The sequence below is a fragment of the Otolemur garnettii genome, unplaced genomic scaffold (genome assembly GCF_000181295.1).
Source record: "Otolemur garnettii isolate 467f Iridium unplaced genomic scaffold, OtoGar3 scaffold00021, whole genome shotgun sequence".
NCBI lineage: Eukaryota > Metazoa > Chordata > Mammalia > Primates > Galagidae > Otolemur > Otolemur garnettii.
In genome coordinates this window covers 23179508-23193951 of record NW_003852416.1, presented here as the reverse complement: position 1 = coordinate 23193951, position 14444 = coordinate 23179508, and the positions used below count along the sequence as shown (strand labels likewise).

At 47.2% G+C, this 14444-nt stretch overlaps 1 protein-coding gene across 1 annotated transcript; it reads right to left on the bottom strand.

Moving 5' to 3' along the window:
• Window positions 1–589: 589 nt before the first annotated feature.
• FRAT2 (FRAT2, WNT signaling pathway regulator) lies at window positions 590–2700 on the bottom strand. Its single transcript, XM_012803578.2, has one exon. The coding sequence runs from the start codon at window positions 2609–2611 to the stop codon at window positions 1931–1933; it is 681 nt and encodes a 226-aa protein (XP_012659032.1). The 5' UTR covers window positions 2612–2700; the 3' UTR covers window positions 590–1930.
• Between the last annotated feature and the right edge of the window lie 11744 nt (window positions 2701–14444).

The following is a 14444-nucleotide window of genomic DNA, read 5'->3' as shown; positions in this document are numbered from 1 at the left end:
TCAGCACGTACTCTGTGCTGGAGAAGACTGAGCTGAGGGAGGAGAATGAGGGGATTGCTTCAGTTAAATTTAAGCCCTGGGCTGGGGCAGTGTTCTCACACCTGTAATCCTAGTACTCTGGGAGGCTGAGGTGGGTAGACTGCTTGAGCTCAGGAGTTCAAGACCAACCTAAGCCAGAGCAAGACCCTGTCTCTGGAAACAGCTGGGCCTTATGGCAGGCACCTCTAGTCCCAGCTACTTAGGAGGCTGAGGCAAGAGAATCACTTGAGCCCAAAGAGTTTGAGGTTACTGTGAGCTATGATGCCACAGAACTCTACTGAGGGTGACAAAGTACAACTGTGTCTCAAAAAATGAAAAAATAATGAAAGTTAAATAAAACCAAAACCTAGATTTAATTTTTTCATCTTGTGGAACATCAACACAGAAGCACTCAAGTACTGTGGCTCAAGCACGATTCCATGCCGAGCAGAGTTGGCCTCAACCATTTGCCGAGATACCCCTTTACCCCAGGTACACTCTTCATTATTAAGGGTAACCCCTACACACTTTACTTCCTCTCCTGACCTTCCACCAAAAAGTCAAACCATGCTCCAAAAGAAAATCCAAATTTATTCAGTAGACATTTTAATTAAGAAATCCTATAAATCAGGACCATCACAACTTCAGACACTCCGTTGCGAAGTGTACGTCAACAGCTACATCTGGAGGATGAACAAGCCATTGAATCTTTAAAAAAAATTGGTTTAGCTACCTTAAAGTGTGGGGGTGACACCTTAATAAAGTGCCCTCAAGTTTCACAAGGGTAAAGCCAGAGGTTTCTCCTCTGGGAGAGTCACATTTTAAAAAACAATTTCAGTCGTTCAAAAAAGAAGAGCTGGGATAGCAGGAGAAAACCAATTGTGCAAGCAAGGACCCACAGAGGCTTAGGCCCACAGATGCCGCAGAAAGGGTAAGAAAGGTTGACAGTGAGGACCGGGACAAACTCAAGCGACTGTTTATGACCGTTTCTGAGAAAGCTCCTGACATGGCCAACAATGGCAGTAGTAGTTCTGGAAAGAGAAAAACAGAAAAAGCAGATAACTCTCCCCACACGTCCCTCTCTGTGTGTGTCCCTCTATCTGTGGGTTCTCAGGAGACTCCAAGCAATAGCAAAGCATAAACAGGGCTCTCCTTGGAGCAAGAGGAAAAGATACCCAGGGTGAGTTAGCTCTCCCAGGAACCCCCAAACATTCCCATCTGCAGCAGACCATAACCTTGAACCACAAGTGGCAAGGTCAAGTCACTTAAAAGTCCACATTTAAATCCAACTCTTCCACTTTCAAAATGTTCCTCCATCTCCCTTCCTGAGTCTCCTAGCTAGAGTTCCTATCTCCACCTTCACCGGCCACCAATTAGGTGGGAGAAAGGGGGTGATGCCAACCCACCCACCGCCAAGCTTTTTACATTCTTCTACCCCCTCGAAATTTCTTTGCACAGCAATTATAGCACCACTTTCACTAAGTTCCTCCCCCAGAAAACAAGAAAATGTATGTGTGTCATTAGTTTTCAAGTATTGTTATAAAGCTCTTGCGAATACCGCCCCTTTGAGCCCTCTCTTTGAACAATCCAAGCTCACGACGCCCCCACGGGCTAAGTCAGGTACAAGTCGATGTAAGTAGCTGCCACAGTTCTCCCAGTTTATCCCAGGTCTTTGGCCCCGATGGCAGGGGAAATTCTCATGCACCAAAGACGCGCCCTGGCTCGGGCATTTCTTATGTTTTCTCTAAGAGCATCACCGGGATGGGTAGTTTCTCATCTTTAGGCCTCTCCCCACGCGCCTCTCCGCAGCCTACGCGGTGACTCTCAGGATAGCGACGGCGGCTTCAGCTTAGGGGTGGTGGGTCGCTGCTGGGTCTTTGCAGCGACCTCCTCTTCCTCCAGGGGGCCTGGGTCAGAGGAAGGCGCCGGAGGGCTGCAAGGGGACAGGGTCCGGTCCGCTGTGGCCTCCCACAGGCCCAGGTGTTCCTACCGGGCCCGTGGCTGCAACTGCGGCGACGGCTCGTTGGAGCCTCCGCACAGCCTCCTTAATGAGGTTTCCCGAGACCACGAGCTGCTGCAGGAGTCGGTGAGGGTCGTCATCGCCGGCGTGTGCCCCGGTTTGGGTCCATCGTCGCTGGGGAAGGCGCCGGGAGGCGACGGCGCCCCGGAGCCATCCTCGCCGGCACGGCCCGGGCAGCGCGCTGGGGCCTGCGGCGAGCTCGGCCACGCAGTAGGGCGCAGCCCGGCCCCGCACACGCCCGCGGTCCCCGAGGGCGCAGCGCAGAGTCCCTGGGAGAGCCGGGCCCACGACCTCAGCCGACGCCGGCGGCCACAGCAGCGGCACCGCCGGAGCCCAGGCCTTGTCTGCCGGCACCGCCGCCGGAGGTCGCAGCGGCGCCCCCGGCGGAGCGCACGGGGAGGCCGGGCTGTCCTGTGCTGCGTCCAGCTGTAGTGTCTCGCCGATCTGGGCTACCAGTCTGTCCACCTCGCCCGAGCTGCCCAGCGTCACCGACTGCTCCAGGAGGAGGAAGCTGTCCTCCTCTTCCTCCGCTTCCTCGCCGGCTTCCTCTTCCTCCTCCCTCCCACACGGCATGGCCCCCCGCGCTGGCACCCGGAGCTCTGCGGGCGTCACTGGCGGTTCGGCTGCCCGCGAGTTCGGCGGGCCGCGGCAGAAAGAGTTGGGCGCGGGGCTGGGGCCAGGGCTGGGGGCGAGGCCGGGGCCGGGGCGGGGACAAATTCGGAAGCCGGAGCCCGCCAGACACTGGCGCCCGGCGCCTACAGCCGCAGGAGCCGAAATCCTGCCGGCTCGGGTTGATTTGTAAACAATGGGTGACGTCGTGCGGGGCCCTACCACCGCGCCCGGACGGGGTTGACGCACGAGAAGGCGCCGGGCGTTGCACGTAAAGGAAAGCGCAGGACCGCGGCGGAAGCCTTCTCGTGTCTGTGTCGGTTATCCAACTCTGAGGCGATCTTGGCCGTGGGGACAGCGGTTGTACTTAGCCCGGCTCGACGAGCAGTATGAGAAAATGAAGACTCTGAACTGGCTTGGGTTGGTTTCTCCCACTCACCGACACACCTACCCGCACGCCCGACCCCTCCTCCTCGGACGCGTCCACCCTCCCCACGTGTCCGCCGCGCCGGGCCGGCCCTGCCCCTCCCCCGCGCACCCGCAGTGGCCGGGACGGGAGCGTGGGGGGAGGGGCGGGCCGCGCCCGCTGACTGGCTAGGCTCAGTTCGGGGCGGAGAAAGGAGGAGGGAATTCAGGGTGAAAGGGGACGCTTTTTCTTTCTTCCTTTCTGTTTTTTTCTTTTCTTTTTTCTTTCTTTCTTTTTTTTTTTTTTGAGAAATAGTTTCTCTCGCTATGTTTCCCAGGCTAGAAAGCTATAGCGTCAGCCTCGCTCACGGTAACCTCAAGCTCCAGGGCTCAAGTGATCCTCTCGCTTTAGCCTCCGGAGTAGCTGAGACTGCAGGTGCCCGCCACAGCAACCCGGCTAGTTTTTCTAATTTTTCTAATTTTAGTAGAGATGGGGGTTGCAGTCACGCTCAGGCTGGTCTGGAACTCCTGAGCTAAAGCGATTCTCCCTCCTCGGCCTCCCAGAGTGCTGGGATTACAGGCGTGAGCCCCTGTGTCTGGCCTAAAGAGGGGACACTTTTCTTTTTTTTTTTTTTGAGACAGAGCCTCAAGCTATCCCCCTGGGTAGAGTGCCATGGCATCACGCTCACAGCAACCTCCAACTCCTGGGCCCGAGTCTCCTGCCTCAGCCTCCCAAGTAGCTGGGACCACAGGCGCCTGCCACAACGCCCGGCTATTTTTTGGTTGCAGCTATCATTGTCGTTTGGCGGGTCCGGGCTGTATTTGAACCCGCCACCTTAGGTGTATGTGGCTGGCGCCTTAGCCACTTAAGCCACAGGCACCGAGCCAGGACACTTTTAAAAAAGAGGGTAGGTTCTGTGTGAGGTGGGGGTCCCTGAGGTTTTATGTCCTCTCTCCCCTTCTATCTCCCAGGCACATCAAGAGAAAGGGACTCACCACCATCTGGCTAAAGAACACTTGACTGTCCTTTTTGTTTTTTATTTAAAGTTTCAGCTAGAAATAAAGGAGATGAAAAATATCTCTCGTAATAGTAGGACTCAAATGCGGCTCATTTTAAATATTTTTCTCTCCAATCTTTTTTTCTATAAAAATATATTGTACAAACAGACACACATAAAATATCATAAACTTTCCACTTCGCCTCACATAAATCTGTTTCATGTTATTGCAAGCAGTTTGAAGACATCTTAATGATTACATGTTTAATGATTATACCAAGTGCCTGTTCCGTAAATTATTAATTCCTTTAACATTCACCTAATTTCACTGTTGTAAATAAGTGTGTGACTAGTATTTTGCTGCATAAAACTTATGCATATTGATGATTCCTTCCTTTCTTTCAAACCAACTTTACTTCCTTTTTTGTACAGTGTTCCCTAATGAGTTTTTCCTATGGAATTCTTATGTATTTGCATGACTCCCTTACATACCAGAGGTTTACCCTTTTCATGTATATTTTGCTCCAGATATCTCATCAAGTTTTTTGTTGGCTAGACATAGTCTTTTTTTCCCCAGTAAAATAAATTTTCATGCAGTTCAATTAATAAAATTCCTTAGAGACTTCTAGCATGATGCTAAATTTAGAGTCTCCTTGCCTCCAGAAAGTTATTAAATATTCAGTTCTATTTTCTTTAGATTTTTCTAATGCCTTTAGTTTTCAAATTCTTCTGGGATTAATTTTAGCCTTTAGTGCAAGGTGATGATAATATGAAATTAATTTTTTCCCAGAGAGAGCTTGCCAGCCAAGCTGTATTTCTTCACTAGGACAGAGGTGTGTGGGTAGTATAAACAAGCTCCGTCTGGTGAGTTCCCAGTTGCTAGTTAAACTGGTGGTTGTGAGGAATGGGTGGGGCTGGGAATATTTTGGCCACTGTGTTGTGTAGAATCAAAAGAACCCTGAACAGGTTGTGCAAAGACCTAGATTCACGTCTCTTTCCTGCCACATCCTGGGTGTGGGACTCCTGGCAAATCAGTTTACAAGTGTTTTTCACTTGTAAATGGAAAAAATAATCCCTACCCCGTCTCCCTCTGAGGATTGTTTTCAGAATCAAATGAGATAATGGGAATGGGTTTTGTCAGGAATTACACAAATGTAATGTAGGATTAGGTCCAGCCATTTACTAAGAGGACTAGCTCAATTCTAGCAATTTCCCTCCCAGGAAAATCTAATATGTTAATGATAAATGTTCCCCCATGCTGACCACTAAGTGAAATGTAACCTGAAGGCATTCCTTCCTGGGATTTCCCAGTCTGAGAACTCTGCCTTACGTCTTACCCTGACCTGAGACACTCCCGAGACCCAAGGTGTGTCACTAGAACTAGTTCTGCAGGTTTGGGTGATGGATCCTTTCCCAGCAGGCAGCCTCCCTCCTCCTTCTCCATGGAGGGCTCTTCTCAAACACTTTACTGATGAGGATGGGAAACCATTGCCCCTGGAGAGACTGATTCTCATTTTCATTCTGATGGTACTTACTGGAGAATTTCAAGGGGAATGAAAATTAGGGGAGGGTTTATGGATTTCAGCAGAGTTAAAATGGTGATTTTTTTCTCCTCTCTGTAAGATGATGCCTGGCTGTAAGTAGAAAAAAAGCAGTTTTATGCTCCATTGACTTTAAACATTAATGGATCTGGTTTAGCTATTGTCTCTAACCCAGCATCCCTGAAAGTTGTTTTTGTCTTCCTGTCAGGGTAATTCCAATAGTGTTCTTAGTACTGGAGGAAATGGAGCTTTGAGATGACATTCTTTAAAAAAAAAAAAAAACCTCCCTTCGTAATGTAATGTTGCTTTTGTGTGGAGATTGCTATGTAAATATGGTGGGACTCGGATGTTATACTATTCGTTATAGAGATGAATTCATTACAGAAGACCAGCTCCATTTTCTGGGGGCACTTCTCAAGAGAGCCCCAAAGAGGGAAGTGCTGTGCTGGACCAGTGGGAGGCAGGGAAATGCCCTGGATTAAGGAGCAAAACAGAAGATGCTAGAGAGGTTCAGATGCAATAGAAGTAATGAGAGGGTCTCAAAAAGGGAAGCCATGAGAAGCTGTACCTGGCACACTGGCTGGCTGCTTGAAAAGAGACACTCTCAGACAGTATTCACAATCGCCCGTGAAAGAACACAGAATTTCAAGGGTTTTCTGCATTCAGTGAGACTATCCTGAAATCCTCCCCAAGAAGTTTGCTTTCCGTGTGGACTTTGTTTTCAGTTTCCTGCACTCAGAGACACTAGCTATGGTAAATTTGGAATCGCACTGGGATGGGGCCACTTTATACTTCTGTGCCTTTGATTTCTAATCCGTAAGAGGGGGGATGACCCATTCTTTATTATGTATGTATGTATGGGAAGACTCATGCATCCCTTGCGTTGGAATTAGACTCTAGAGCAGATTTTCTCTTAGGGATGTTCACATCTTTATTTTTATTATTTATTTATTTGTTTTTGAGATAGAGTCACTCTGTCACTCTGAGTACACATTGTGGGCATACTAAATGCCACTAAAATGGCAAAATTTTAAATGGCTACTTTTTTTTTTTTTTTTAGAGACAGAGTCTCACTTTGTCGCCCTAAGTAGAGTGCTGTGTCATCACAGCTCACAGCAGCCTCCGGCTCTTGGGCTTAGGTGATTCTCCTGCCTCAGCCTCCCAAGTAGCTGGGACTACAGGCACCCGCCACAACACCCAGCTATTTTTTTGTTGTAGTTTGGCCAGGGCCGGGTTTGAAACCCGCCACCCTTGGTATATGGGGCTGGCGCCCTACTCACTGAGCCACAGGTGCTGCCCTAAATGGCTACTTTTATGTTATGTGAATTTCACCTCATTAAAAATAATTCTCTGCTGTATCTGGTATTTGATTCACTTCCTTCTTTGTAATTGGAACTGCAATAGAAAATAATTACATCTTCATCGTATTTCCAATGCAGGTCTGATCTTTTCCCCTTTGAGGTCACACTAAAAACAACATACTGAAAGTGCCAGATCACCTGATTCCTTCTCCAATTACACATTTTTTTTTCTGGCCCAGGTGAACTGGGTTGTTGTCTTCTTCAGCACAGAAGTGAATCAATGCTCGAGGGAGCCAGGGACCACAGTGGGCCTGGTGAAGACCTTCAGTGAGCCTTCCCATCTCAAAGTTCTTTTCAGTTCACCTGCTCTCTCCTTTGGGCTAAGGATGTAGGTTGTAGAATACAATACAAAGCATAAAGGGAAAGGGATTGCTTTTATGGAAATTACTAAGTAACCATGATTAAAATTTGCCTTGAACAAAACTATAGGGTTAGGCCCAGCATGGTGGCTCATGCCTATAATCCTAGCACTCTGGGAGGCAGACGTGGGAGGATGGCTTCAGGTCTGGGGTTCAGCCTGAGCAACAGTGAGACCCTTGTCTCTACTAAAAACAGAAAAGTTAGCTGGATATGGTGCCTATAGTCCCAGGTACTTAAAAGGCTAAAGCAGGAGGGTCACTTGAACCCAGGAGTTTGAGGTTCCTGTGATCTAGGCTGAAGCCATGGTACTCTAGCCTGGGTGACTCAGCAAGACTCCATCTCAAAAAAAAAAAAAAAATGCTATAGGTTCAGATAACAGACCAGTGGTTGCAAGGAGGCGGTGAGACCAAGGGGAGCGTATGGGGAACTTGGCAGGTGATGGAACTATTCAGTAGCTGATTATGTGACAATTACTCCATACACTTCTTACAACTCAGAGCTGCACACCAGAACAACAAAATAAACTATACATACACACACCATATATTGATTATGGTGGTGGTTACACTGGTTTATACCTCTGTCAAAATACAACAAACTCTTAGGAATTATATGTAAGTATACCTCAGTAAAATTAAGTTGTAAAAACGTGGAGTGCTCGGCGCCTGTGGCTCAAGCGGCTAAGGCGCCAGCCACATACACCTGAGTTGGCAGGTTCAAATCCAGCCCAGCCTGACAAACGGTGACGGTTGCAACCAAAAAATAGCCGGGTGTTGCGGCGAGCGCCTGCAGTCCCAGCTACTTGGGAGGCAGAGGCAGGAGACTCGCTTGAGCCCAGGAGTTGGAGGTTGCTGTGAGCTGTAATGCCAAAGCACACTACAGGGTGACAGCTTGAGGCTCTGTCTCAAAAAAAAAAAAAACTTGGAGGATAGGTGTAGTGGCTTACACCAAAGATACTAGCACTCTAGGAGGCCAAGGCAGGAGGATTACCTGTGCTCAGGAGTTTAAGACCAGTCTGAACAAGAGCAAGACCCCCATCTCTACTAAAAAAAGAAAAATTAGCTGGGCATTGTGGTAGGTGCCTGTAATCACAGCTACTCAGGAGACTGAGATGAGAGAATAGCTTGAACCCAGGAGATTGAGGATGCTGTATACTCTAGCTTAGGTACAACAGAGTAAGACTTTGCTCCAAAAACAAAAAAAAAGACACCAAAAAATCTTGACTTGGAACATGAAAGACTAAAGGAACATATGCTCTATGAACCCTCTATGAATCACTTCACCTGAGGAAGCAGAGAGATGAACAAATGGACTTACTGAGTGCGTGTCAGACCAGGCCTCGTGGGGTGAGAGACATCCTGTCAGGGTCCTCATGGCTTGAGACTCAGTTTGGGAGGTCCTAACCCCACCCATTCCATCATCCATCCATGTTAAAGAGCACGTACACTATCCCAGACACTACCAGCTTCTGAAGTCACCACAACAAACAAAGGAGACAGTCCTCACAAAGCTTAACAGTCGGTGGTAGGCAAAAAGTTGCCTTCCAAAGATGTCCACACCCTGAGGCCTGGAACATGTGAATACATTGCCTAACACAGCAAAAGGGACTTTGTGGATGTGATTAAGTTAAGGATCTTGAGATGGGGAGATTATCCTGGAGTATCTAGGTGAAAGGTCCTTATGAGAGGGAGGCAGAGGGTCAGCGTGAGAGGAGGAGAGAGGGTGATGGAAGCAGAGGTTGCAGTGACACAACAGCTGGCTTCAAAGATGGAAAGGGGCAATAAACCAAGAAAGGCAGGAAGCCACTAGGCAAGAAGGCATAATCTCCCCTAGAACCTCCAGAAAGTTCTGCTCACCTTTTTTTTTTTAGAGAGAGACAAAGTCTTATTTTGTCGCCCTCGGTAGAGTGCTATGCCATCACAGCTCACAGTAACCTCCAGCTCTTGGGCTTAAACAATTCTCTTGCCTCAGCCTCCCAAGAAGCAGTTTGGCTGGGGCCAGGTTCAAACCCATCACCCTTGGTATATGGGGCTAGTGCCCTACTCACTGAGTCACAGGCACAGCCCTTTTTTTCTTTTTTTTTGAGACAGCGTCTCATTCTGTCACACAAGCAAGAAAGTAGTGTGCCATCACAGTTCACTGTAGCCTCAAACTCCCAGGCTCAAGCCATCTTCTGGCCTCGGTCTCCCAAAGTGTTAGGATTATTGGCTTGATTTTACTTTTTTTTTTTTTTAATTTTTTTTCAGGCTAGTTGAATGAAGCAGTAGGAGCAAAGGAACAAAGGAATCTGTAACTGGTTGTGATCATGATACCTTGATTTTGATCCAGTGAAACCCCTCCAGGTTTCTGACCATCAGAATTGTAAGATAATTCACGTTCTCTTAAGCTACAAAGTTTTGGGGAATTTGTTACAACAACACTAAGAAACTAATAGTTCAACACAGAAAAATGTGTCAATGAATAATTGTACCCTACCTTAAACATGGGTTATAAAAACTGGGTACCAATGTGGCTTTTCAACCAAGAAGAGTTCAGCCCAGTCATAATGAGTTAGGAAATACTTTTGGAGGCTCGGCACCTGTGGCTCAAGTGGCTAAGGTGCCAGCCACATACACCTAAGGTGGCGGGTTTGAATCCAGCCCGGGCCTACCAAACAACGACAGCTGCAACCAAAAAATAGCCAGGCGTTGTGGCGGGTGCCTGTGGTCCCAGCTACTTGGGAGGCTGAGGCAGGACAGTTGCTTGAGCCCAGGAGTTGGAGGTTGCTGTGAGCTGTGATGCCAGAGCACTCTATCCAAGGGGACAGCTTGAGGCTCTATCTCAAAAAAAAAGGAAATACTTCTGGAAAAGGTGACCCAGGCTGACACCTCAGTGATGGTGCTACAAAGAGTGTCCACAAAACCCATTCTCTCTTCCCTGGGAACACAGCTAGAACATGTTTCCCAGACTCTCTTGCAATTAAATGTGGCTAAGTGACTGAGTTCTAGCCAGTGAAATGTGAGTAGAAATGATGCGTGCTGACCCATAAAAACCTCCCTCAAAAGATCATCCAGTGCATTTTCTTATTGTGCCAATAGGGTATCAATACCCAGGCCAATCTTGGGAGCCACATGTGGAGGACAGCAGCCCCACATCACCACTGCCACCACCACCACCATGCAACAAACAGGATCAGCTGTATAGATATTAGGAGCATTTGAAAACAACTTACTGTGTCAGGTGCTAAAATGTTAAGGTTTGTTACAGCATCTTTAACATAACCCTGACTGACACAGATGGGTAAAAGTTAGCAGGGGAAAGAGAAGTGGGAAGGAAATACCTAAGTAAGCATCTTGTGAAGGTTCAATATGGGCCAGGCATGGTGGCTCATGCCTTTAATCCCAGCACTCTGGAAGCCCAAAGCAGGGCTTAAACTCAGGAATTCAAGACCAGCCTGAGCAAGAGCAAGACTCTATCTCTACTAAAAAATAGAAAAAGTTAGCTGGGGGCGGTGCCTGTGGCTCAAAGGAGTAGGACACCAGCCCCATATACCAGAGGTGGTGGGTTCAAACCCAGCCTCGGCCAAAAACTGAAAAGAAAAAAAAATTAGCTGGGCATTGTAGCAGCACCCTGTAGTCCCAGCTACTTGAGAGGCTGAGGCAGGAAGATCGCTTGAGCCCTGGAGTTTGAAGTTTCTGAGAGTGAGGCTAACACCATAGCACTCTAGCCTGGTTAACAGAGTGAGACTCTGTCTCAAGAAAAAAAAAGAGAAGTTCAATATGACTGGCACATACTGTCTGGGGGAAGCAAAAGAAGCAGGTATGTGGCAGGTGGGACGAGGGGTGAGTTACACTGGCAAACACAGAGAAAGGTCTTGAGTGCAAGTGGGCAAAGGCAAAGAGATGTGACCTGCATTTGAAGACTACTACCCCCAGAGGTACAAGGCTCGGGGAACTAGCTGACCCAGAGGAGGCAAATCCCAAGAAATGACCATAGAGGCCAGACACCAGTTTAGGACTGTTGGTAAAATAGTAGTCTGTGACTGGCCCCAGTGGTGTATGCCTATAATCCTACCACTCTGGTTGGCTGAGGCAAGGATCACTTGAGCTTAAGAGTTTGAAACCAGCCAGAGCAGAGACCAGCCTGAGCAAGAGCAAGACCCCATCTCTACTAAAAATAGAAAAAAATTACTTGGGTGTCGTGGCGGGACCCTGTAGTCCCAGCTACTCAGAAGGCTGAGGCAGGAAGATTGCTTGAACCCAGGAGTTTGAGGTTGCTGTGAGCTAGGCTGACACCATGGCACTGTAGCCTAGGTGACAGAGTGAAACTGTCTCAAAAAAAAAAACACAAAAAACAGGTTCTCATCAGATACAGCCCAACACCTTCCTTTTGACAGACAAGTAGCTGCCCAGTTGAGTTGCTGGGCCTTGATTCCAGGCAGTATCCACTGGAGTTCTGCTTCCCGGATCTCACAGGCTTTTGACCTCACAGAATCTTAGAGAGTTTCTCCTAGAGAGGTCAGGTCTCTTGAGGTATGACATGCTAAGTGTCTCTCCTTGAGTAGTTTGATATCTTGGGACCGGGAACATGCAGCTGACTCCATACATCTGTAGGCTCCATTGTGCAAGTGCACTTGAGGCCTTCTCCTTCCCATTTCAGATTCCTGCAGCTAAACTCCAAGGATCTCCTTGGAGGTAGCAGTCATCTGGTTCCTCAATAGAAGAACCACATGACCCCATCTGGGACTGTATAACCCCTACTTTAGAAATGCAGACTTGAGGACACTAAGTTCATTCTTACCTATGTACTGATAAGTACACAAAAAGATGCTCAATATCAACCGGGCGTGGTGACTAACACCTGTAATCCTAGCACTCAGGCCCTATCTTTAAAAAAATAGCCAGGTGTTGTTGTGGGCACCTGTAGTCTTAGCTACTCGGGAGGCAAGAGAATCACTTGAGCCCAAGAGTGTGAGTGTGAGGTTGCTGTGAGCTATGACACCACTCTATGAAGGGCAACAAAGTGAGATTCTGTATCAAAAGGAAAAAAAAAGCTCAATATCATTGTCATAGGGAAATGCAAATTAAATTACAAAGAGATTGAAAAAGACAATACTAACTGTAGGCAAGAATATGGAAAAATAGGAATCTTGGCTGGGCACAGTGGCTCACGCCTGTAATCCTAACACTTTGGGAGGCCAAGGCAAGTGGACTGCCTGAGCTCAAGAGTTCCAGATCTGGGCAGCACCTGTGGCTCAAGGAGTAGGGTGCCAGCCCCATATGCCAGAGGTGGTAGGTTCAAACCCAGCCCTGGCCAAAAACGGCAAGAAAGTAAATAAATAAATAAAATAAACATAGCTTTCCTTTAAAAAAAAAAAAAAAAAGAGTTCCAGATCAGCCTGAGCAAGAGTGAGACCCCCACCTCTAAAAAATAGCCAGGTGTAGTGGCGGGCACCTGTAGTCCCAGCTACTTGAGCCTAAGAGTTTTAGGTTGCTATAATGCCACAACATTCTGCTGAGGGCGACAAAGTGAGACTCTGTATCAAAAAAAGAAAAAAGAAAAAAATAAGAAAAATGGAAATCTACATATGTTGTTGGTGGGAAAGTAAAATGGTGAGCTACCTTGAAAAACAGTTTCTCAGGTTGTTTTATACTATACAAAAATATATGTTTTATATATATATATATATATGTTTTGACACAGCCTCACTTTATCACCCTTGGTAGAGTGCTGTGGTGTTATAGCTCACAGCAACCTCCAGCTCTTGGGCTTAGGCGATTCTCTTGCCTCAGCCTCCCGAGTAGCTGGGACTACAGGCACCGGCCACAACGCCTGGCTATTTTTTTTTTTTCCACCGTTGACCAGGGCCAAGTTTGAACCCGCCACCCTCGGTATATGGGGCTGGCACCCTATTCACTGAGCCACAGGCACCACTCCAGTTTAGCAGGTTCTTAAAAGATTAAGTAAACATAAACTTACCATATAATCCAGTAATTCTACTTCTAAGACTCTAGAGAAATAGAAACATACATTCGCACGAAGATTTGCACATGAATGTTCATAACAGCATTAGTCATAGTTGAAAACTGGAAACAATCCAAATGTCCATCAACTGGTGAATGGATAAACAAAATGTATGTATATCCATAAAATGGAATAGTTTCCAGCAATTTAAAAAAATGAACTACTCAGCCAGATGCAGTGGCTCATGCCTGTAATCCTAGCATTTTGAGAGGCTGAGGAGGGTGGATTGCTTGAGCTCAGGAGTTCAAGACCAGCCTGAGCAAGAGCAAGACCCCATCTCTACTAAAAATAGAAAAACTAGCCAGGCATGGTGGTGGGCACCTGTAGTCCCAGCTACTCAGGAGGCTAAGGCAGGAGGATCACTTGAACCCAGGAATTTGAGGTTGCTGTAAGCTATGATGCCATGGGACTCTACCCAGGATGACTGAGTGAGATTCTATTTCAAAAAACAAAAAAACAAAAAAACCCCAACTATATGTGAGAGGTAAAAAAATAAAACTAAATTACAATTTTACAAAACTACCCATACGGGTGGTGCCTATAGCTCAGTGGGCAGGGCACCGGCCCCATATACCCAGGGTGGCAAGTTCAAACCCGACCCCAGCCAAACTGCAACAAAAAAATAGCCGGGTGTTGTGGTGGGTGCCTGTAGTTCCAGCTACTCGGGAGGCTGAGGCAAGAGAATCGCCTAAGCCCAGGAGTTGGAGGTTGCTGTGAGCTGTGTGATGCCACGGCACTCTACTGAGGGCGATAAAGTGAGACTCTGTCTCTACAAAAACAAAACAAAACAAAACTAGTCATACATGCTACAACATGGATGAACCTCAAAAACGCTGCTAACTGAAAGAAGCCAGACACAAAGACTACATATTATATTATATGATCCCATTTACATAAAATATCTAGAAATGGAAAATTTATGGTTTCAGAGACAAACCACTGTTTGTCTGTGGCTGGGGGTGAGAGTAGAGAGTAACAGTGAATGAGTGTGAGGTAACTTTTGACAATGTTCTAAAACTGGAGCTTGGTGATGATTGTACAATCTGTAACTTTACTACCATACTACCATAATTTTACTAAAACTCATTAATTGTGGGCTGGGCAAGGTGGCTCACACCTGTGATTCTAA

Bases quoted from the DNA above. Each gene is read 5' to 3' on its own strand.
- FRAT2 (XM_012803578.2), bottom strand. From the start codon at position 2,611: ATGCCGTGTGGGAGGGAGGAGGAAGAGGAAGCCGGCGAGGAAGCGGAG.